Genomic DNA, 24179 nt, shown 5'->3' with positions numbered 1-24179 from the left:
ATAGAAAATTGACTTTTTTCCTACTTCAGAAAGGGGACAGCTCTCGATAATTCCGGAAAAATGAGGAAATATTGACTCGAAAGACTTTTATGAGTTGAGTGAAGACAGTCCGAGTTTTCAATTAAAACTTCGTCCAACCGTACATCAAATTTAATTAAAAGGGGGAAATAAATTACAGAAATCGATGAAATTGAAAAATGGCCTCTTAGCGATTTGGGTGTCAGTGTGTTTCTAAACTGGTTATTAATTGGGCAACTTTCCGAAATAATTAAGACGCCACTAAAACCGCTTAGGATAATGATGGCCACTTTACCTTTTACGTCCTTTTAAGATATTTATCATGGATTTATTGTAGCTTTTCTCGAATTTGAGGGGTTTAAGCTGTATTATTCAGCCAATGTTCGGCATGTAAGCGTTTGTGCATATCTTGAAGCTGGGAAATAAATATGCGTGTAGAGACGGCTCGAGTGCTCCAGTTCAGTAATTTGTGGTCTAGAAGGGTAGAGAGTATTCACTTTTCAGCAAAGTATCATGTCCCGCGCATTTGTTCACGCAAATATACGTCCCTGATTTGTATTCGTACTGTGGGAAAATTACGGGCGAAGATCTGTATGGTGTATCTTCATCATCTGTGCCGAATTGCAAACCCAGCTCATTTCAACTGGAAGAGAATAAAGTCTTCGGCAATATGTGTCTTTTTGGCACTTACGTCAATGTTCCATCTTTCGTGCCTTTCGCATTCTACACCTCACACTCCTAACGGACAACATTGAACATGGCGAATTTTACAATAGCAATTCTGTCAGTTGTTACATGATTCCCTTACATCAAACTGCGGGGCCTTCAAAACGCACTAATCTTCACCGAGCGACATTCGGCAAAAACCCTTTAAAGGCCGAAATCGGTAAATCAGTAATTTGTTTTTTTTTTTATTGTAAATACAAAGATGCTGCTCAATGGAAAAAACAGCATAAGATATGAACTTGGGCTGGTGCTATAATGAGCTGCTGTTAAACTTGTGTCTTAATAGATTATTGTAGTACTCGACTGTTTACCGAACTTCGTTTCGGGTGGTCCGGTGACCTGCAGCCAGCGTGCGATGAAGTTTCACTTGCCGAGCTGGTTTGGCGAATAACTATTATATTTCATTCTTGACTTTTTAAGGGTCGCTAGGTCAATATACTGGCAATTTTACTTGGCTGTGGCCAGTACGTTACAAACCGGACCAATACTCCGTTTTCATGTCAACGTTTCCATGGGCATCGGTAAAGTTGTCAAGACTTTGATCTATTGGCCCTAAGACAAATCTAGATGTGTGTCGGTTTTTTTTTTTCGGTTAACCCGGAAAATAATCCAAAAATTTTAAATTGTTAACAAGCCTTGCTTAAGTAAGACGCAATAACATGTTGACCAATTTGCCTAAGGCCCCTGGCGATACGTTGTACCTACAAGGCGACGTTTGCCCCAAATAGAATATCACATGCCTCGGATGGGGAATTTGCGGGGGCGAGCAATACTCACTTAAATATGGAAAAAGGCAAAAAAAGCAAGCGCCATTAAAAAATATCCACCTGTTGATATGAAATATTTGAAATGCGCGTGAAATAAAGATAATTGCCGCAACGGTGGGATATTTCATTTGAAATTAGATACAAGTATCTGTTATGTTTCGTGGGGATTTTACAAGTTAATTATTTACTGGCAAAATGCTTATTGTAAACCTGTATTTCTGCCGCGAATTAAATGTGTCTCGTTAGCATTCAAATCACGATGAAAATATTCCATTATTTGTCAACATAGTCTCCTCTGAGATTGACAAAACTTTACCGGCGACGTTCGATGGCTCCTATATCCTCTTTATCGTAACAAGCTGCGAATGTTTCGGAATAGGTATCCGCCACGGACTCCACCTCTTCATTATTGGCAAGTCTCTGTCGACCGAGCCATTTTTTCAACTTTGGAAATAAAAAATAATCTGAAGGGGCTAGATCCGGCGAATTGGGTGGCCGAGGAAAAGGTTCGCCGATTCATTTGGGTCTACACGATGACGGAAGCGTGGACTGCTGCGTCGTCTTGATGAATCAAGAGTCGCTTTACCACCAAACGCGGTCGCTTTTTCCTCATTTCTTCGCTCAAACGCGGCAATAAATTTGAATAATATCCTCCGTTTATTGGTTTCCTTCGGAGAGATAGTCAATAAAAATTATCCCTGGTGCATCCCAAAAAACTGACGCCATCACCTTTCCCGCAGACGGAACGGTTTTCGCCCTTTTTACAGCCGATTCTCCCCTTTGAATCCGTTGTTTTGACTATTCTTTCGTCTCAGGTGCGAAATGATGGACCCATGTTTCATTCATGGTTATGAATCGACGCAACAACTCGGCTTTATTGCTGCGAAATTTTGCCAAATACTCCCTGGAATCATCCTCATAGAGCTGTTTTTGTTCATCTTGTGCACAGCTTTCTCGTATCCAATTGTTCGGTCAAAACACGATGTACAGAACTTTTTGAAATGTTCACGATGTCTGGTAACTCGTGCAATTTTACCCGACGATCTCCCGGTACAATTTTGCGAGTTTTCACCACAATGTCTGGAATGGTCAAATCTGGACCGTCATTGGATCCACCACTGCGGCGTCCGCCTTGGCGGCTCGTTTAAACTCTGTCACTTAATATTTAACAGTTATTAACGAAAGACGAAGAAACGGCTCCGGAACGACCACAAATCAAAAGAGAGACTTTTTGAGATTGCGTTTCTGTAATATTGGCAAATTTTTGACAAAAAGATCGCCATCTACGTGCGAGGTCTGGGACTATCTTCGCAACTGGCCGGAAACATCATCTTACGGTGAGATTCTTTGGGAGCCCGAAAATTCTTCAGAACTCTTTAGGGGTGCCACAAAGTTCCTAACAAAGTAGCCGTTATGACTCGTGATGAGCAGCCTAGTCACGTCACGAGTAAGTCAGTATGGAAAATGTGGACTTGAACTTCGCTAGTGGCATTTTTCAAGAGCGTCCTTTAAGTAAACATAATTACTCAAAGAGAAGGTAGACATAGAGACGTAGTAGAGAAGAGCTTTGCTCTTTTTAATAGTTTCTTCTGTTTTCTCGGCATCCCTTTACGTAAGTTCAATTTCAAATTCTTTGGTTCTCACAAATTCCTTTGAACGAGCAAATAAATACAAATATTTATGAAATCAATACGGCCCAAATACTCCCATTTTCAGCTATTAATTCAATACCAGCTGAAGTATAATTTAAGATATTCCGGTCAGAAATCTGCCTGAAAGCAGCAGCGGTTTGACTAATTGAATCGTCTCGTGCCTCATTTATCATCCCTCGTTAGACGATATTAGAGGGTGGCGGATTTTAATTTTTGTTTATTTTCCCACGAAAGTCCTAATTTAGGGAAAAAAAATTATTTTAATTAAATCCCCATGGCGTCCTTTATAACGGATGCGTTGCACATATGTGCAGTTTTATCTCTGGCGTATGTCACGGATGGAATGCTGTTAGGCTCGTTCTCGAAAATATAATTTTAGGCGGCCGGTCTAAATCCCCCAAAATCGATATGTTAATTCAATTTTGACAGTTCAATCGAGCTCATACTTTGACGAGAAATTAGATTTTCCGGCACGTAGAGCACAATCAAGACCAGGCACAACTACAACGCTTGTAACATATGTCAGGAGGCGGCTCGTCTTTTTCGAGTAAATCTGTCTGGATATACATGAATATTTGATCTCGCTTTCAATGAAGACTTCACCCCAAAAATATGTGAACAATAATGAAACGTTGCAAATCCCCGTGCAATCCCCGTGCAACATTATTGCATGAAATTAATCAATTATTTTAAAACCGAGTTGTTTTAATACGGTAAAACGTGCACCTGCTAATTAATTTTGTATTTATTTAAATGTGCCTTCAAGCACTATGTTTCGCTTATAATAATTTATTACCCTATTATAATGGACTGGATGAAACACATCAATTATGGTTTTATGTTAGCAATAATGGTTGTGTTCCATTGGCAAAATGTCAAGCATCGCTATATTTGTTATGCTAGTTGCGACATCATGTGTCGAGTGATTTTGAACGCTCGATAATCTTGTTTTTTTTTTGACAACGACTGGCAAAAACGATCCGCAAGGCCAATTGGCGAGAGGCCGAGTGAGGAGGAGGTCTTGCTGAGAGTCTGCTTATCTCACAAGTCCAATAGTTGACTTGTTACAGCACAAGTTTCCGTTCTACCACCACGTCAGAAATTAGTCGTTCCAAGCGTGAAATTGACTCCGAACGAATTCATTCCGTCACTTCTTACATCGGCCGATCTCGCCCATTTCGTGTTCAATTCTCCCATTTAAAATACGTAGGAAGAGATGTGTAAAATATCCATGACAGTTATATCGTACTGCAGTAAAATGATAGTGTTAGAGAGGAAAGTAAGTGTAGTTTAAAGTTCGTAAGGAGAAGTAATATCCGCTGCTCAGGAATGTGTAGACCTCGCCTTCGGCTCGGCCTACAAACGTTTCCCTCGTGCGTCATATACTATTGGAGGCAAGCGATGTTAAAAGCCGAGCTGGGAAGTGTTAGCGAGTACTGCAATAACCCCTTATGGGTGTGCGGCGTATACGGTATGTCCCTCGATGGGGCTGCCAAGAGGGAATAGTTTAACATTTTTCATTTCACGAAAGAAATGTGCTCTTCACGAAAGTTTTTACTCGGATCAGTTCCACTAGAAGACTCCCACCGTTTCAATTTTGCTTTGCGTTAGAGAGAAATGTCGAAAAATCGGTCCGTTCATCACAAAATTTTTCTATTGGTCCCAAAAATTAATTATCGTTTTCGTGGCGACCGTAATGAAGACTTTTAGTTGTTAAGTTCTCGTCACAACAATTCGACAAAAAAGAAGAAACTACAAGTAAGAACTTTACATACAGAACACTACGGTCCAATTATACCATGGTGAGAAATTGCACATAATTTTAGCTGAAATTGCCGATTATGAGCGATTCGGAAATAGGGCCTGTGACGGCTCCAGTACCTTCCATGCCGAGATGAAACAGCACCATTGGTAGGGAGCCTAGCTTCATCAGCAATGTGACGTCTCGAAAAAAACGTTGGTCATCTACAATTCGGCCGCTCATTCACTGACAGAAATCCAAACGTTTCGCTTGATTTTCTGACTCTAAAGCGTGATTAAAAATTGGTATAAAAGGATGAATTTTCCAATTACTTTAAGGTTTCTAGAATATGCGTTTTACTTATTTTTAATTGAGGCGAACGTCGCCGTATGGAAAATTTGTATTATTATTTGAACTGAATCCATTACAATAGGAGTCGCAAGGTCATTTTCCTCTCGAGCTATATTCGTTTCCTTTCCATTTAATACGGAGTCAGTAGTTACGAATTTCTTGGTCAATTTTTTCGAACCACATTTTGAGATGTAAATATACCGAAACTTTTGATCGGATTCTTCGATAAATCGACGATTTGCTTTACCACCTTTGCCACAGCACTGTATCAGGTAAATTCGTTGCTCTTTCGACAACATTGTCATTCAATTTAAGTCCTGTTTACGGCTGCTACGAAAACGAGAATTCGTTTTTGAGACTTAAAAGACTTTCAACTAAATGGACCTATTTTTTGATATTACCCTGTAACGAGAGGAAATTCGGAACGATGAGAACTTATGCTAACAGCTTTGGAACAAGCGGAAACCTTCATGAAGAATACATTTTTCTCATGAAGTGAAAATTCATGCTGTTGCTCAATTTACAATGGGCATCATATTTCTTACACTAATAATCTCCCTGATGAAGTATATTCACTTTTCAATTCTATCCCCAGTAGGTTGCGGAAGATAGACATGTTGCCCTCCAATAATGTTTCTTCAAAGTACAAGGTGTTTCTAATTCATGTTGCCGAATTGGTATGAGAGATAAATTACGTCATTTCATGCTGCGAATTCTATATCAAAATATTCCAAAAATGCTCAATTAAAAGGATACAGGGCGTTTAATGATGATTTGAAGACACATGCCTTTACCGTTTTCTGTATATGCAGTGTGTCATACTAAGTATTTAGTCCTCCAAAACAGTGCATATTGTTGATTTTAAACCTTGTTTTGCTGGTTTTTAAACAAACCTTAAGAAAAATTTACTAAATATGCTTTTTTCCACGCAAAAAAAAACTACCGAAAAACTCTCGAGGCCACCCCTGTAATTTGGTTACCATAGCAACTAAAAATAATGTACTCGTCAATTGCTGTTACACCTGACGGATGTACCTCGTGAGTCAACTTTTACTAAGCACTTTTGGACACAAGTTTATACAGAATTTCCGGCACCAAATTACATAATGTCCCGTATAAATTCGGCCCAACTCAGAAACACCATGTATAATTTAGATGAGTGCAAGTTTCTGTAATACGATAAAAAAATCCAGGTCAGTTAAGATTCCAGTGAAACTTTCGTATGAAAATGAGGTCGATTCGGGTTACGTTTGGGCCTCACGTTTCGACTTTTATTTACTTCATCAGGGTTAAACCCAGAGAAGTAATTTACGAAAATGCACAATGGTGGACATAATCATACATACTTTTAGAGCATCACGCTCATTAACGTATGTTTTTTCGTTTCCCCTTTTATTTACTGGCAGGTGTTGGGGTTAAATAATTAAAGGTAAACGTATGCGGTTGCTCAAACAAACAACAAGCAACACCGACCAATAACGAGCCATACATTGTGTTATTAAAAATATGGAATCGACAAAAGTAGCATATAAAATATAAATACGATGAAACGAACATATGTATTTATCTTCTACATTAGGAAATTATCGTCTTAACAATGAAGACACGTTCCCAGCCCCATTGACGTATCGATAATTGCACATGCATAGTTGCGGTTCGAAATAGGAAATAATCCGATGTCAATAAGGTCGATCAGGAGGGCATAAACCGAGCCGATGTTATGATATGTGCCATTATGACCTGTGAGATGTAAGGAATAATCGGTTCGTTCTGCCATTCATTTACGTGAGGAATACGGCCTTTTTATTGGCTCGCCCTGTGTTCTTCGATTCCGTAGTTGCAAATATCATTTACAACAATTTAAACTGCTATAAAATGTAACGTCAGGAGGCTAGTTCAGGTTAGTCCAGGTTCGCTACATCGGCCTAGCTTCGGGTTAGTTCAGGTCCAGAATGATCCTACGCATCTGTGCGTTGCGTAGGGCCTCCTCACTCCATGGATAGCGAAATTATAAATTTTGAAGGTCCTCGAGATTATTTTGGCTAAATCGTCGCCATTATATATATTTTTTTGTTTGTTTTTCACTTTAATTTCACGCACTGAATTAAATTTCAATATCCCCAGTGGGTACAAATATTAAAATTCAAATTTATTGTTTCGTTTGCATCGATTTTTTGTTAAAACCTGTGATCTACACGTTCGCAAACCGCTGCGATTTTGTGTGTGTTTCGAGGTGATGCAACTTCTTACATTACCCAGTGGAGTGGCGACAGGGCAATAAATAACGTTTTTCTTAGGCGGAATAAATCATTAGCAAAGTTGCAGTGCTCGTCCGTTTCAAAAACTCACGACAAGTCACTAACGCAGCTTTCAGCTGTCGTTTAGTAAGTGAAGGTGGGCGTTGCCAACATGTTTTTTCGTTCTTAGTTTAATTTAACACGCAGTGAGTAGGGCGACGACGTAGCGGAACTTCTTTGTTTACCAATCGTTGATTGTGTCAAAATGGACGGCCCGGTTGCAATTTTTGTTATTCAGGTTTTAATAAAGTTTTTGCATGTTTCGCAGCTGTAAAACTTCTCATATTATTCAGCTGAACATTAGCAGGGCAATAAATAACGTGTTTCTTATGCGGAATAAAATAATCAGCAACGTAGCAGTGCCATTTTGCTGGAAGTGAAATTGGGCTGTTACCTTTTTATTCTCCTTTGAACTTAATTTCACATGCGGCGAATTAAGTGACACAATAGCTGTATTTATACGCTTTTAATGCATAAACAAGTGTATATTTGTTTTGAATATTCATAATCGCAAATCATTTCCTAGTTGGCCGGCACCAGGAAAATGCATTTAAGTTGGGAATATAGCGGGAATCGAAAGTCACAACACATTTATTTTAATTAAATATCAATTGAAGTTCTGCCTATTTATTTGAATCATTTTAAACGTAAATGCACTCTACGAGTCACTGCCCAACTTAATAAGAATTCAGCATTCTCCATTTAAAAAAGGAACTACTTGGCGAAATTCGAAGGTTTACAGCAATATCATGTTTAGTTAATAGAGGGAAATGTAGGTAAAATGAAAAGGAAGTAATTTCCTCGTTCGATTCAAGGAAATACGTATGTACATATGTCTTTTTACGGATATGCGAACCTTTAAAGGTATTTAATATGTCCTAACCCTTAAGCCAATTCCCCGAGTAGAACCTGATTCTCTGGAGCGTTCGTCGTTCAATGTGTCAAAACGGCTCGTCTGATTTGAGCTTTAATTACCCGAATTCTAATTTTAATTACAGAGAGATAGACCTGAATAAAAACAAGAAGAACGTACAAAAGATCGTACTTTCGTTTTGCACTCTAAGTGCATTTGCAGTTGAGCCAATTTGGCCGCACGATCTATTGCGCGTTTGAACCGCCTGATTCTTAAGTCCGTACGGTGATAAAGTCTTCTTCACACGGTAAATATTCTTTCAGTCGTAGAAACGAGTAAATATTTGTGTATCTCTCCTGTTAACTTTTTAACAAATTGTTTTCGAACACTCCAAACGAAGAACTAAGTAGGGTCAAAAATATCAACTTTGGCACTTTTGAAACGTTTGCCTACGTCACCGGTAGTGCAAAGTGGCCGATTGTCAAAAATTTATACATGGGCCACGTGACACCAAAAGTTGAGTCTGTTGGAGGAACTGCGACGTAAAGATCGCTCTCTCGCAACGCCCCAACATCTGGGCGATAAATAGCAATAGATAGAAAACGGGACCCGAACCTCGACGTACCGTTAGGTGCCAAACCGTGGGTACCGCGCTAATTACCATTCATCTGGCTCGCCTCCATCCCGATTTACGAAGTGCGAATCCCAAAATGGATAAAGGGCCGCAGTGGATTAGGGCGGAATGTCTCGCACCAACCCGCGCAAGTGGCCCACGAACCAGGGGGCGTTAGCGATAAGGCGATGGTGGTGAAAGCGACGAGGTGGTGACTTTTCCACGAAATCCTCGAAAAAGAAACGAGACACTGAGACCTGCGTTTTTCGGGAAAGAGCACCACCCCTCTTGGAGCAGAATCGGAACCGTTTCTCATCTCGCGTCGAAGTCGCGTTAACAGCAACTTCTCTCCCGATTTCACAGTTAGAATAAATTACTTTACCAACTCCCAACGCGTCTCGTCGCAATAGAAATCTGTACACGGGCATTATAGTTTATAGTTTAATCGCCAATCAACCCTGTGTTTCAACTAGTCTGTGATTAAATTAAGTGTCGTTCGTCTAACGGAGTTTCTATACACTCTCGAACCTTTGGACAGCAGTTATTTCATGACGGTAACCCGTCTGGTCCTTCAACTCGAGTAAAAACCTCCGCCAGCGTATTTGGATTTCTCTGTGCGTGCCTAGTGAGGCAGGAACTCAGGAAGTCCCTAGTCTATACAAAGTCTTTTAAAATTGCATTCAATTGTGTATTGCGACTCAGAATGTGTCGATTCATTTTTGAGGAAAAAAACGATTAGAAATTTGTTAAAAAATGCAATACCAACTCAGTTAAATAGCGTGTGAAAAATAAAAAAATCTGTTTGTTGATAGGAAACTGGTTCATTTTCGATTTTGTGCTGACAAACGTTCTTTGGTTCAAATAAAGCATAAATAAATAAATAAATGAATAAATAAAAGTAATCGAAGACTGCGAGGATAAAAACAGAAGCACATTAATTTGAGGTGTCACTTGAGCCATGTTCCATTTTTGAAAAATCCGCCATTTTGAGCTCCCGCCGACGTTGGGAACGTTTAAATAAAAACACAAAAAAAGAGCATTTTTTGACTTATTTAGTGCAACTTTTGAATGTTTTTAAGGAAATAATAATTTGTTAAAAAGTTGGCAGGGGCCGGGAGCAATTTAGAGCCGTACGATTGAGCAATGTATATATTCTGAGTTAAATCTAAAGCCTTTAGAATGGAGCAAAAACAAAATTACTAAAACAATGTTTCTACCCAATATCATCGGAAATAACGTTGTCAGATGCATTCGATATTTATATTTTAACGAGAGTACTGACGTCAACCACGTTGAATATCGTGATGTCTCAAATTACCTTTTGACTAGTTCGACCCGGGTTCGGACAGGGCAAGAGGAATACCTACATTATTTACGAAAGAAAGTAAGTGTGGAAAGGAGTGCGATATAGATACCGAGGGCGCCGATAATAGTCCGGTAATATTGCCTGCCAACAACATTATAGCATCGTATATTGTAATGTTGGATTTAACGGCCGCAAATCAGCACAGCGCAGCCCGGCTAAATCCATTCATGGTGCGAATGGATGTAACTGGATAGTATGAGATGATGGGATTTTGAAAACTACACATCCATGACAATTTGAGAGAATTGCAATTCACAAGCGTGACGACACGTTTTAGGGAAAAACTAGTAGCGAACACGAACATGTTCTCGCTACCAATTTCAACTTAAAAACACATCAGACCTTACCGCACGGCCACCACCAGCCTGATCAGTTCGGTTAAGCACATCCCAGACAGGTTCGGTTCAGGTTCGTTCTAGAGGGCGGTTCACACCGAGACGTCCACTTGGTCTTTTGTCGAGATACTAGAATTTATTTGTTTATTTATTTTTTAATATCTATTTAAGGCATTCTAAACTATCCCGGATTATATGCAATTGTTGGCCGAATCAAATAGGCACATTTTCACAGTGATCGACCTTAACGGTTAAACTTTCTTCGGGCTCTGTTTTCAGATTTCCCTTGCAGATTACATTTATTTACAAGATTCTACGTGCGAAACAAACGCGAAACTTATTATTTATTCACGAAACCGTAACCCCATCGTACTATTTTTTTAAATAAATTTTCTCATACGCAGTTCTAAACGAGGAGTAATGGTGTGAAAGGAACGTTCAAGTCCGTGCCTTCACACGAATTTTACACTCCTACAATATTATATTCCATCTCACGGTTTGCCCACAGGATATTAACACCTTCAAGACATCCAAAATCAATTATCATAGTCATTTAATAAAGGCTCTTAATGAGACAAGGCTTCCAATAACCTTAAGGTCTCGCACAATATTCTCCAGAATGATTTAATACAATGGGTATTAATAAAGCTATAGAATCGATAAAGTGGGGCTCAATATACGAGTATATAACTGCGGTGTCAGGTCTTGGCCGGAAGCCATGAGAAACTGACCGTAGTTTAAGTCGGATGGACGAGGTAGCTCCTTCGGTTGAACCATATTTATATTGGAAAAAGTTGACAACTCACTTTGAGACCAGATTTGGGCTTTACACAGGCTCGAGCTTGTGGAGCGCAAGACAGACAGGCCCTACACTCGATGGGCTCGATCACTTAAAAATCAAAAACACTCAATGAGCCCGTGCCTATCGACGACCCTTTAAAGAGCAACAGTCCCGTCGATTCTTGTCGGACTGCTCTGGGAAAGATGCTTTTAATTTGATGTCTCGACACGTTAAAACCTGGATATGTGCAGCTCATTTAAACCTATTTGTTATTGCGAAAATCTAAAGAGAATAAGCAGATAGAGCACAGTCGAATGCGAGGTTTCGATAGGGTTTTATTCTCTTCACGATCCATCATCGTATTTCCCTGCGGGATCTGAATGGAGGCATTATTTTATTTTTATAGCTTTGCTTTGGCTATTATTGATAACGGAGGGTGCTCTATTTTTGTTCAGAAGCAGACAGGTATTAAATATTGGGAGGTTAGTCGATTCAGTCTCAGATAAACCCGGAGAATTGATCTAGAGTTCCATGTTTATATAGATCACAGCGATGAAGGACGAGAGATTTGTAATTTTCCTCAGCGTCTTATGATTTGAGCGACTGCTGCAGGTTTTCAAGTGAAACATCATTAGGAAAATAACTTTGCACGGTGTCCTCGCCTGCGACAACAACTAACCAACCGAGGTGTCAGGCGTTTGCTCTCGGTCCCAGCACGAACAACACCCTGTATCCTCGGCATACGTCGATCTTCTAATGGCCGACAAAAAACCGAATCCCTGTTAATTTCTTTTCGGACCGTTGGAAAAAGGACCTTATTAATGCCAATCTCGATGGATTTCAGATGGATTTCATGATTGCCGTTCCATACGTCAGATTATCGGTTTTCTGGGTTTACTAGTTCGGTCCGTGCATTCCTGCGACCATTTTCATAGCTTTTATTGATGGCTCAACAAGATGTAGATTTAATTTGATCTTGGCCGGGACTCGATAAGGACACTTGAGCAAGAAGGAGCTATTGTTGGGCTACTTAAGGCATTGAGAAACAATTTAATTAAAGGATCTCTCGAAATCAACATTCAGTGGAGCATAAACTAAGATATCGGGAACAAAGGGCGAAAAGCTGTTGTGCAATTAGACTAAATGCTATAAATTGTTTCCCGACTTATTAATTGGTGTTATTGGAATTCTTGAAAGTAAATCTTTAATTTTATTAAATTAGAAAACGTAAATACTTTCTCATCGACGGCCGTGAGTTGAGGCTGCACAATCGCTACTTGAGAACGGGGAGCAATTTTTGCCTTTGCACTTTTGGGACTGAACCAGAATTTTTCATTACTCGTCCCTCATCAGCAAGGGTTCGAAAGTTTTTGGCAACTACAAACACAAAAAACCAATTAAAAGAGGCCCGATGTTTAATTAGTTATGAAATGGGGAAAGCAATTTATTCCTGAGGGTGCAAAATTACACACAACCGTTGACCCCGCGAATGGTTAATTCATTCGATGATGTGGGAGAAACATTTTCCCACCTCTGAAAAAAGAGTTTCAATTGTACGGCAAATGAACCTTTGAATACGTCCCATATATCTGAGGCGGATTGTTCGTTGTTTTTTTTTGTTTTTTTTTTAATTTTTGAAAATGACTCTTCACACACCACATGGCACTTGGCGTCGCAAACGGGTACGTACAGGACATGGGACGGCGCTTGGTAAATGGCGAGTTTTATTCTCATTTAGTTTTAACCGAGAATAACGTTTAATTTCACCGTAACAACAACGATCCCCGTCGGTTGGTGAGACGTTATTCCCAAACAAAAACAAGAAACAAAGCCCTATTTATTGTTTAGCTGTTTTACAGAGTGTAAAAGATAGTAGAAAGGAAAGGAATGCGAATGCCAATAATGTGAGAAAGGAGCACTAATCAATGGGCCAGAAGGATTTATGAGAGCAGAGCAAATACGCCTCCGGGGCAAGAATGACATTATAATGACGTATAAAATATAAATAGACAGCAATATTTTCTTACGAAGTCACTTTTATGTCGGTTCTCGGGATCGTATAGAATGTATCTGTCCGGGGATCAATTCTTGAGTCCGGGAGGAGGAAAGTTTTCCGGAAAGGACGTCGTCGCACGCCAGCTCTGTGCAATCTCGGTAAACACCCGTCGTTTTGACAGGTTTCCCCAGGGGAGCGTCACTCCCCCACCTGCAAGGATCTGGCACCTGGACGCTCAGAATTTTTCTCAATCGCCCTCACCAAGCACCCCGCCGATCGGTAATTAACTTGGAGTCTCTCATTATTAAATCGAACAGAAAATTATTTCGGATCGTTTGCGTTCCTGTTTTCGAAATCAGAAACCCGTGGGGCACGAGTAAATAAAAGAGTTGGAGTCGCTCGAGTTTAAAAACGTCCCTTTAATTGAGGGAATCATTGGCCGGATCCCCTTTTTAACATTTTACTTAAAATTTAAATGTAGAAAGACGCATTCTACCTTCCTGGAAAATAATTGGACTTCTTGGGTAAATAATACGAGATCAAGACTTTCGAAATGCCTTTTAAAACATTTCAGAGCGCCTACGAAAACAAACCACTCCAAACAGCAAAGTCCTTGCCCCTTTTTTTGTTTTTGTAAAACAAATTACGACATGCTCTTAGTAACAGAAAAAAAAAAGAAAAAAAAAAAAGGAAACCGCATTGGGGCCCCATGTTCCGAATTTATCAGGCGGACCGAAATTATGCTCCAAATTGGTTTTATTCCTAATTTGCTGCGAATATTGTGTATACTTTAATTTATTCTTCGTACAAACACTAAATTGGTTTTCGATGTGTATTCATTGTTTTGGGACTTGGGCTCGAATACTAATTCGAGCATTTGATTGAATAGTTACGTCGAAATATGATTGTTAATAAAATTGCGGCCGGGTAACCCGCAGTCACATCTACGATTATGTGCGCATACAATTTATCGGACATTGTGCTCAGACTACTTTACAACGATTCAGAGGATGCAAAAGTGGAATATTCGGTAATATCAGGAAGCTTCCGGCAATAAATAAATACCTAAATTCCTATTCAGTAAATTGCGCCGGTGGCCAACTAATCCCATTACATTAACAAATTCAAACGTAAATAAATTTATCATTCGGTATCATTAAGAAATAATGGACGCACGAATTTCAAGGCAGTGCGATGCTACTCGCGCACCCTTTCCACCAGCGGTGTTCAATTCGACGGTGGTGTCTTTTTTTTTCTCTTTTTTTTTTTTGTTATCGAAAGCGAACGCGACAGATCTCTGAACCGTGGCAAGGAAACCACGAGGAAACAACTCAGAAGTTGGTACCGTGGAGCGAAACGCGAACCGCAACGTGGTAGAAGTACTTCGAAAAAGGGAAACCGTTGCGGTCAAGTGAGAGGTGTGAGACCTACCACGAACCGTGATGCGTCACGCTTGTGATTGCATCGGTGGGTTGGGAATGAATCGGGATTGTGAGGAGGTCGCGAAACTGCTTCTTCAAGACTGAAAAATTCGAAAATGCCACTTACATGTAGAAACTAAGAGCGAGCTCGTCGACAATTCACGTTAAAACGATCAAATTGCCGTTTTAACGTGAACGAGTGGAGGGAAACCAAACCGTATACCATAGAGACCGATGCCGTTTCATCTCTATAGGTCGTAAATATGCAGATTTATTAGGAAGGAAAGTACCTTCCCCTCTAGGGAACAACAGTATTCTCCTCTCCACGTATTAAAAATAATTAACGTACTTCCTGTTTCTGTTTTGTAGAATAAAACACTTGCGGTAGAAAAAATTTACCTGCACACCTCTGGAGAAAAGTGCCTTTTGCTCCCTCGAACGTTGACGCTCCCGCTCCACGACGGGCCTAAAATTATTCGCGGGAGTAACTTCAGTAACATTACTACCGATGATCCTGGTTACATGCCATCAAAGACCTTATCTTTTCTATTGTTCCCGGGGAAACGTGATGTGGGGGCAGAAAAATTCTATCTTTACGGATGTACACGTCGGCATTAGGAAAAACTTTGAAGTTTCGACGGAATAGTGCTCCAACTATCCCAAACCGTAGCGATAGACGTATCTGCGCCTTTATTATCCCGAATACTTTATTTTAGCTGAATTAGAGGATGTCGGTCAGAGATGTCAAAATGAAAAAAGTAGCGCAAAAAACTGACCCCTTCATTCCTATTATCAAGTGGAAGTTTGCCACCTGAAAATATTTCAAGGATGCAGGCTGCGTTTACGTTAATCGAACAACAGTGAAAGGACCCGTCTCAGGCGAAATCGTATAGGTGCCTGGCGACATGGGTGCAGCAATTGTGGCTATAAATTAAACTTCAGAGAATTTGCTTTAACGTCGGCGAACTATCTTCTTCTAATCCACCTTTGTGGGCATTATCTTTCATCTTTAACATTGGGGGTGCTCCCCCAAACCAATATTTTCCGATATTACGTTAGCGCCGATACATGTGTTATTCATCGGAACATGTAGCGGGAATGAAGCACCCCGAAACGAGGATTAACCTTCAGTTTTCGAGAAGAAACTTTTCATTAAGGAATGTACCTCTCGAATTCCTCAATACTCCTTGCACCTACTCCAATGCGGGCCGTTAATTTTAAAATGTAATTCAATTCGCCGAGAAACATAAAGGAAATTAGCAACAAAGGCTGAAGGTTAAGTGGTCACCTTCAAGATTTTCTTCCCTTGGATTCGGCGAACCCCGCACGTGGACCACGGAAGTCTCGCACACTCGTGCAACGGGCAGGAAGGGCAAAAATGTAAACGCACGGCTATTTTAAATGTAATTTTTATTGATCGGGTCAATACAGTTTGTAAAACCTTTAGAAAATTAACATTACTGAATGTATTGATAATTCAGTTTCCCTAAAATATTAATTTTATGGATACGCGCTCGCAGTTAAAACAATAATAAAGCAATCGAGAAATGGAAGATTGTAATGGTAATTTTGGTTAAAATAAATAAACTGCAACATAACATTGATAACTTGCTTTTTTAAAGATCGCATCTGACAATCACGCAAAAATATCAATATCTGGTTATATCAGCGAATCTGGCAATATCAAATGGACGTAAATGTAAAATAAATATTTTCAATTTGCGGTGCATTAAACTCATGTTGAGGAAGTGATGAACGTTCATGAAAAGTCTGAAAATAAAAACACTTAACTGCATGAACGAAACTTCTTATGATTAATATTTAAAACTATCAAGCCAATGGCATATTATTACGTGCAGTGCAGTAAAAACTGACCAGCTACGAGATCGCTTACTTTCTTGATATACATATTGATCCCGTAAGATCAAAACCTCGTCAAGGAACACGTGGGAAAAAAGGGTAAACATCTGGAACTTGCAGTGTGTGTAGAAAGGCTATGGACGCAGAAGATGGTGAGGACCACGCGATTCCTCATGTCAGCAACAGGCGTCATTTTGTGTATGCTCACAAAATATATAGATGTAGCTGAGTTTCGAAGGGACGTAAATTCAACGTTCAAAACAGCAATCACGATGCACACGGGTAAAATCTGAGAATTAGACTTGTAAAGAACGCTGGTGTTAGTGCGGATCGGATACTTCGAAATAATTTATACTGTTGTGGAGAAGTAGGTCTTTTTGGGGCTTTAGACGTACGCCCCGGAAAATATCATCCCTTGGAAATTCAAGATTTTTTATACTTAAGTTGTGATTTTGTTAACGATCCGTGCAAGCTCCCGAAGTTCCTATTCAGTCAGCATTTATTAATTTTAAATATAACGAGCGGCTAATTACGTGTTTCCCTAAAATACAGTAATTTTATTAATGATGATGATGATGATAAGCCTCTCTTCTATCAAAATTAAATTAAAACAAACTCGTCCCATGTGCGCACAGCACAGATGTTAATACGCACGTTATACAGCCCGTCCCAGATAAAGACGAACGGCATGGGAATCTCGTAAACGCTATCGAGTGTAAAGTCGCTTGGATTCGGGAAAAGTTGCGCAAATTAAAGAAAATTAGTTGTCTTTTTTCACAGCTGCTAAATTCCGAATTGTCACAAAGACATCGGGGGAAAAAAAAAAAAAACGAACTTGACGATTTTCGTTTCTGCATATGACTCCTATACGAAAACGGTTAGAGGAGCAAAAGTTTCATATTATCAAGGCACCATTTTGAGGGCTTCGCAAGAGTGTTGCCAGTTTTCTTATGAAGTCCCGACTTTCGGAGATAAACGGTTGAACTTTCGATTTTCATATAAGCGCAACAGAAAATATTCACCTTTTTAAAATCCAACTGAAATTCTCCGAATCGCATTTGGTTTTTTTCTCAGACACTCTACGAGTTATACATTGAACATTTTTTTCATAAATCAACGAAGATTTTGACCGGTGGCGATGGCACATAATAAATAAATAAACACCATGGAACCGTCAAAAATATTTTAGAGTTGCAGAATCTTAAATTTCCTCGTTCGGTGCATAATTATATTTACTTATGCGTATCCCTGAAATCAGCATAAAATAAGAACAAAGAATTTAGTTAAATTATGTTTTTAATTATAATAATATTGCTCGAATAGAGGTTTTAAATTCTAACAAATGTTCAAATAAACCGCCATTATTGTTCAAACATGAATATGCTCTTTTCACCGTTTCCATAGCATTTATTTATTTATTTTATACCATTATTATAAATCAAACGATTTTGAAAATGTAAATAATCCATATTGCGCCTATATGAAACTCAAAAGTTTTTTAACTCCGAAAATAAAGATTAAAAAAAAAAATCTGGCAACATCGCTACGAATTTCTCAAAAAAGTTTCTCAATAATGTGAAACTTGCATTTCTCTAACTGTAACCGTACGAGAATTATTTGCAAAAAGCGAAATTCGTCATACCCGTTCTCTTCCAGATATCTCCGCAACCTTTCGGAACTTAGCCGGTATAAAAAGAGATTATTAATTTGCTTTAAGCTGCAGAACTTTTTCCTAATTTAGGCCATTTTGTATCTATTAGCTCTTCCGAGATCCTCAGGCCATTCATCCTTATCTGCGACAGACTGTATAATGGTTCCCCACTGGATGATGAATAGATAAGAAGTTCTACATCTTTAGCATTTGAATGTCCCTTTATTTAACTTTATCTACGATAGATACGGACACTCCTATTAAATTAGCGACTCTTTAAAAATGAGAACACTAAACGTTACGAACGAAAAATACTGAATTTTCTGCAATAACGACCCACCCCTAAATTGAACCGCTTGTTTTCTGCAGGCTTTTGTTGGGCATCGAGTAAAACTTGTTTTATTATTGCTCTGTTATACATATTACATTGCAGCCAAAAAGCAATAATAAAGCTTGGATGGCCTGGAATGTCCAAAAAAAGCTCTAAGTTTTTTCCTTTTTTTATAGAAATTAGACACAGTAACTTGAAACGTTAAAATTTAAAGTAGGTAAGTACTTACTTCGTGTCCTGGAACTAGGAGAAAAGAGGTCGTCTGTATCTTTTTCTTTGCGAAAGTAATGAATTAGGTTTAAAATAAGCTTCTGCTCTTTCCTAAAAAAAACCCAGTTCTCGTTTTAAATATAAACTTAATAAAATGTGAAATTGGCAACGAGTGGATCACAAAAACCCCTTTTGGCATCCTTAAGTTACTTACATTTATTATGCATTTTACCGACCCGAAACGTACGTTAACGACATTATTTCACCGTTTTTCCGCAGACCGTGGAACGTCGAACCTATGACGTCACGCCACGAGTATAATTTCGACAATTTAACGTCGTAAAATTATCCTTAAATGCAAAATAATCTCCCATTAGATTTAACTACTGCCCGTCCTCTGGAAGAAAAATAACCATCTGAGATGGCAATCTCTGAATGTTCAGAGCTGCCGCCTCCACATAACAATAATCATAAATAATAATAATAAAACCCCAGGTGGTGGAGGGATTTTTACCAACTGATTTAGGGGGTCGCGCCCCCACAAAACAGGCTTTTTTTGAACCGTCAGGGGTAAATGGAGATTTAGGCTAAGTTATAGCCTATAGGCTGTGGATATTTGACTTATTGATGGATTTAGCGGCTTTTAGCTTGAAACTTTGATCTGTTCGTTCGTGATAGAGTGGCCAACATCAAGGTTGGAAGTCTTTTCCATGCAATAAGTCTTGAATTGGCCACAAATTGCCTGATCTCGCCTGTAATTCGCTCTGGCCTGTTTATTGGAGAGAAGCCACCGACAAGAATATAAAGCTCTGAAATATTTATTCTGTCTGGGTTTAGTAATAATATCATTTATTTCCATATAGACGTGTGTACATGATCTGTGGGATTTCTCACTAATTCTGATTCTTACTATTCGCAGCCTAGGACTACCGTCATGGTATATTCGTCATCGTGTTGGCGTATCGCCGATCTACAATGAGGCAATGAAAAATCGAATTGTTCAATGGGTATGAGAAAACCCTTTTACGGTATAGAACTGACCCTCAACCAGTGGCAGGCAGTGGCAGTGGTGGGCAGTTAAGTTTAGTAAAACTGTCGCCATTTGAAAAAAAAACGATATCGTTGCGGGTCTTTCAGACTCATCAAAGTTCACGCAGAAATTTCGGCACTGTACTACTCGGGCTGGTATTTCGAAAATTTAAACAACAAAACCAGTAACGCACCCCAGATTTTTCCAATTTTCATAATTTTCTCCAATTAGAACAATTTTAAATTAATTAAAAATACGACTTATCTATCTCTTGATATTCTTTAATATATTCGTTTATTTTCAAAATTCAAAATGACGTACACACTCTTGCGCACACTCGAACGAACTTAATGAAACTCAAAAAATTAAGTGAATTTAATTTACTCTTGAAAATCTCCAAAAATTGTAGAAAGTAAGTGTCTCCAGCATCAGTCTAATCCTCTGAATGAGTGCTGAACTCGGAAACGTGAGGGTAGTTTTCTTTATTTATAACACTTTATTTTCGAAAATGAAATGATCACGGACATATGTTTATGGGAACGTCTTCTATCATTTGGCTCAAAAAATATTCGCTTAAATATACGCCGTATGTCTAGGACACATCCTGTATCTGTGTATATGTATTTCCTTAATAGAACAAAAAGCGTTCGAAAGGGGAGACACTTCTCAGTGTTGAAGCGTCTAGTCCATGTGGTTGCTACTGAGCCTCCAATCACATAGTAACTTGTACCCAAAGTAGAGGGAAAACGAATGTACATTCGCAGCGAGGAATATAAATCCGTACCAGAGCAGTCCACAGGGTAGATCCTGAAAGAATATTTTTCATTTATTTCATACACCAAATATTGCAGAGTTCGCAGAATTCATGTTGTGATGAAATACGGAAACGACATTGATGTAGGCGGATTTAGCACTTTTCTGATGTTTAAAATTTTCCCAAATTAGACCTCAAAACCGAAGTCATTTCTTTTGGAAATAGTTGCTTCGCCACATTTTACTTTTAATTTAAATTAAAATACTTAAGTTTATAAAAAAAATTTCTCATACGTTATCGTAAATACAATGATTTCTTAATTTCTGTTATCACCCGGTATTGTATCGTTGTCTACGACGCCCTATTTGCCCGGAAGTGACATCGATTTTTCTATTAAAAATACCGATATCAAAGATACAAGAACATTTTCAACTATTCGGCGAAAACAGAGAGCATAAAATTTCTTTCACAATGGTGTGTCACAAACATCAGGCGTACCCCGCCTCACCGGTTCGAGGAACGCTCGGTGTGAGGCCACCAATCGCGTGCGGTAATAATCTAATTACCACAAATCTTATACAATATACTAATTCGTGAAAGTAAGCACACTGGAATCGTTCGAACTCTGAAATCGCATTATTATTTTTTTACCTATTTTGATGCCCGTTCAATACACTTACCATCCAGAAAAAAATATCATAAAAATCTATGAAATTTTCGGCAAAGACGTACATAATAACTTCGGGCAACCACTCCAAGATGCCATTGAGAAGTGGCAGGAATCCCAGCAGGACGATCCCCGTCATGTAGTAACGCATGAGGACATAGCTGTTTTTCCTCATAGAATGAAGAGCTAGGGTTGAGGATAGGACGCTTGGGAGCCAAACCAGTTCCCAGGTGAGGGGCTGAAAGATTTTCAATATTTTATATTATTAGAAATTGCGAGAAGTGCTATGCTTGGATATTACATAAAGACGCCAACATTACTATAACTTAATGCTTACATCGGGAACTTCCAATTCTTCGACAGGCACAATAGATATATTGAATTGCTTCAGTATATAAGGTGTAAGCTTGACGAGCATAGCAAGGGAGAACATATAGTGGAAAAAAATGCAATACTTAAGCATGGTCTTGGGGGGGGCGCTGAAATAATTCGGGAACGTAACTAGTATAAAAAATTGATAGTTTTTGGCACACGTTTGCATTGTTCAATCTTTTGTCGAGAAAAGCATACCTGAGCCGATCCTGTGCGTGAATATTTTGGGTGGAGACATCGTCTGCTTCATCCAAGCATTCCATGCTGGGTGAGCGCGTTGCCGTTTCCCGACGCAAGTTTTCCAACGGCACGGTCGACATATTTTCAAGTTTTCCTTCGGGTCCCAATGAAAACCCCGATAAAATTTATGTATGACAAAACCAACTGTATTAAATTTATAGAGGTTTCGCGCGGGCTTTAACTTAGCCGCATTTAAATCCAACTGTCTTAAGTCGACAATTTCGCATGCAGAAGCGTCAATTTAAGTCACGCCCGGACTTAAGCTCGGCTTGTTGCCTTACGTGGAATAAAGACTGAAAATACTCGAAAACAAAGTATAAAATGTGGAAATTATCTGAAATTTAAAGAACGGCAGCTGCAACTGTTGCTGCGTGCGGTTCGCAAATGGAGGGGAACGCTTAAAGAAACGGAAAACGAGTTTCCAGTATTGCAAAGGACGATTTTTTTTCTAAAAAAAACTTTGTGGGGTATAAAAATAATTGGACAACTTTATCGAACGGCAGGTAATACAAGGGGGACGGGGGATAATAGACTCGAGAATGTGCTTGTACGTACCTCTACAAACAATTTAATAGAAAAATAGCGAACTTGCAGATTTTTACGTAGCAAAGGCATTCCTACTGAAATTCTGGACAAAAATTAATTGGAATACATTAGTGCGTCTCATTAGCATCAGACTTAAAAAAAAAAGTATCAATAGCCAAAAAAAAATCGGTATTCTTTAATTTATAGAGAACGTCGCCATTTTAATGTTTAGCATGTTCTCTAAATAGATCTCCTCAATCTTGATATATAATTAAACACTTTTATGTCAACTGTGTTTTAAGTCTTATATGTATGTTGTTATTGGAGCAGGGCACGTACGGATATGTTCAAAAATTGATGTTTCTCGAAACTACTGCAGATATCGATTTTCAATAAATATCTTTTATACATGAAAATTCTCATATCTGTCATTTTTCCTATTACATTTTCAATTAAAGGAAGGTACAAAAAGTTTAGTTATTATTTACGCCGTGCTCTCCTCATATTACCACCCGCTCTTGCTACTGCCTCCATTTAATTTTAGAACTTCGGAAAGAGCACAAAAAGCTATGGTAACCTACATATAAAGTTTTATTAATGTATCTCAGCAGGTTTCAGAAATATTCATTAATAAGCATCATCAAACACTAATCTGGCACACCCTATATAGAGCGTATGGGAAATAAAGAATGATGTAGTTCTCGTTCAGTTGGGGTTCAAAATGGGGGGTTCACTTTATGACGCTATCTCCAGAGATGCCTTGTATAACTAATGAAGACGCCCCATGGAACTAATCATGGAGATTGATTCTTCATGGTCTTGGACCACATAATTTTCTAATTTTCCTTTATTAACTTACAGCAGTAGCGAGTACGAACGATTCCGAAAAATTTTTTTCGATTATTTTCAAACCTTTGATGGTATTTAATATTCGTTAATCGACTGCTGAAGGCAAAGGGTAAAGTTCAAATGATTAATTAATATTATTGGATTTGGATAGGGGCGACCTCGAAGGGGATTTAAGGGTTAATAGCCGTGTAAAATTCACATATTCGACGGAGACCTAAGGCTTAACACCTGGGAACCTCTTACGTGCCATATTCCATTATGTTTCAAATAGGAACGTAAGCGACATATGTAAAGTTTACCTCCTGTGGAAATGCTGTGTCCCTTGCGCGCGATTCGAAATATTTATCAGATCACAGTTAAAAACTCACTTCAGTTTAAAAAAAAAAACTGTAATTAGTCTGATTGTCATGTCAGTGATGGCAACTAAATTTCAATGTCGTCATGACTGGTAACTGGTACACACAATAGCCCCCCCTGTATTATCACTGTGCGCCAGTTTGTACATACAGCCACCTTCTTTCGACTTACGATGTCGTGTCGAGACGCGTAATGATCCAATCATCACGTGATTTTTAAATCGTATGAACACAACGCGTTTTGATCCGAAATCATGAGCCGAAAGCAAGGGGCTCACGTTTTGTCCGCAACATGATTTCAGAACTTTTTTGCGGCATACACACTGTGCCAATGTGATGATCACGTTGCAAACTTTGAGGGCACATTTCTCTTAATAAATAACGAAACGCCTATAAGTAATACGAATTGCCTCCCCA

The 24179-nt window shown here is 39.0% G+C and overlaps 2 protein-coding genes across 5 annotated transcripts in view; one reads left to right on the top strand and one right to left on the bottom strand.

The window, feature by feature from the left end:
- Dop2R (dopamine D2-like receptor) overlaps positions 1–24179 on the top strand; it is a 171414-nt gene that overhangs the window by 28312 nt on the left and 118923 nt on the right. The window lies entirely within an intron of this gene.
- Positions 20260–23839, bottom strand: LOC136340723 (protein jagunal-like). 3 transcript variants are annotated; one of them, XM_066285022.1, is made up of 5 exons: positions 23706–23839; positions 21991–22126; positions 21758–21921; positions 21486–21658; positions 20260–20806 (listed from the first exon to the last, which is right to left on the bottom strand). In XM_066285022.1, the coding sequence occupies exons 2-5, from the start codon at positions 22040–22042 to the stop codon at positions 20482–20484; spliced, it is 714 nt and encodes a 237-aa protein (XP_066141119.1). In that variant the 5' UTR covers positions 22043–22126; positions 23706–23839; the 3' UTR covers positions 20260–20481. The 3 variants fall into 3 exon arrangements, with proteins under 3 accessions (XP_066141119.1, XP_066141121.1, XP_066141118.1); XM_066285024.1 differs by having other exon boundaries at positions 21434–21658; positions 21758–21899; XM_066285021.1 differs by having other exon boundaries at positions 21758–21899.

Source organism: Euwallacea fornicatus, chromosome 8 (genome assembly GCF_040115645.1).
Source record: "Euwallacea fornicatus isolate EFF26 chromosome 8, ASM4011564v1, whole genome shotgun sequence".
Classification (NCBI taxonomy): Eukaryota; Metazoa; Arthropoda; class Insecta; order Coleoptera; family Curculionidae; genus Euwallacea; species Euwallacea fornicatus.
Note: the sequence above shows the minus strand (reverse complement) of the source record. Positions and strands in the feature narration are given on the sequence as shown.

What these genes read in the sequence shown, in the direction of transcription:
- LOC136340723 (XM_066285021.1), bottom strand. Translation starts at nt 22,112, where the DNA reads ATGTCGACCGTGCCGTTGGAAAACTTGCGTCGGGAAACGGCAACGCGC. An exon ending in CACGCACAGGATCGGCTCAG is followed by an intron (nt 21,900 to 21,990) that starts GTATGCTTTTCT and finishes GAATTATTTCAG; the next exon opens with CGCCCCCCCCAAGACCATGC. An exon ending in TGGTTGCCCGAAGTTATTAT is followed by an intron (nt 20,807 to 21,485) that starts GTACGTCTTTGC and finishes ATATTCTTTCAG; the next exon opens with GATCTACCCTGTGGACTGCT.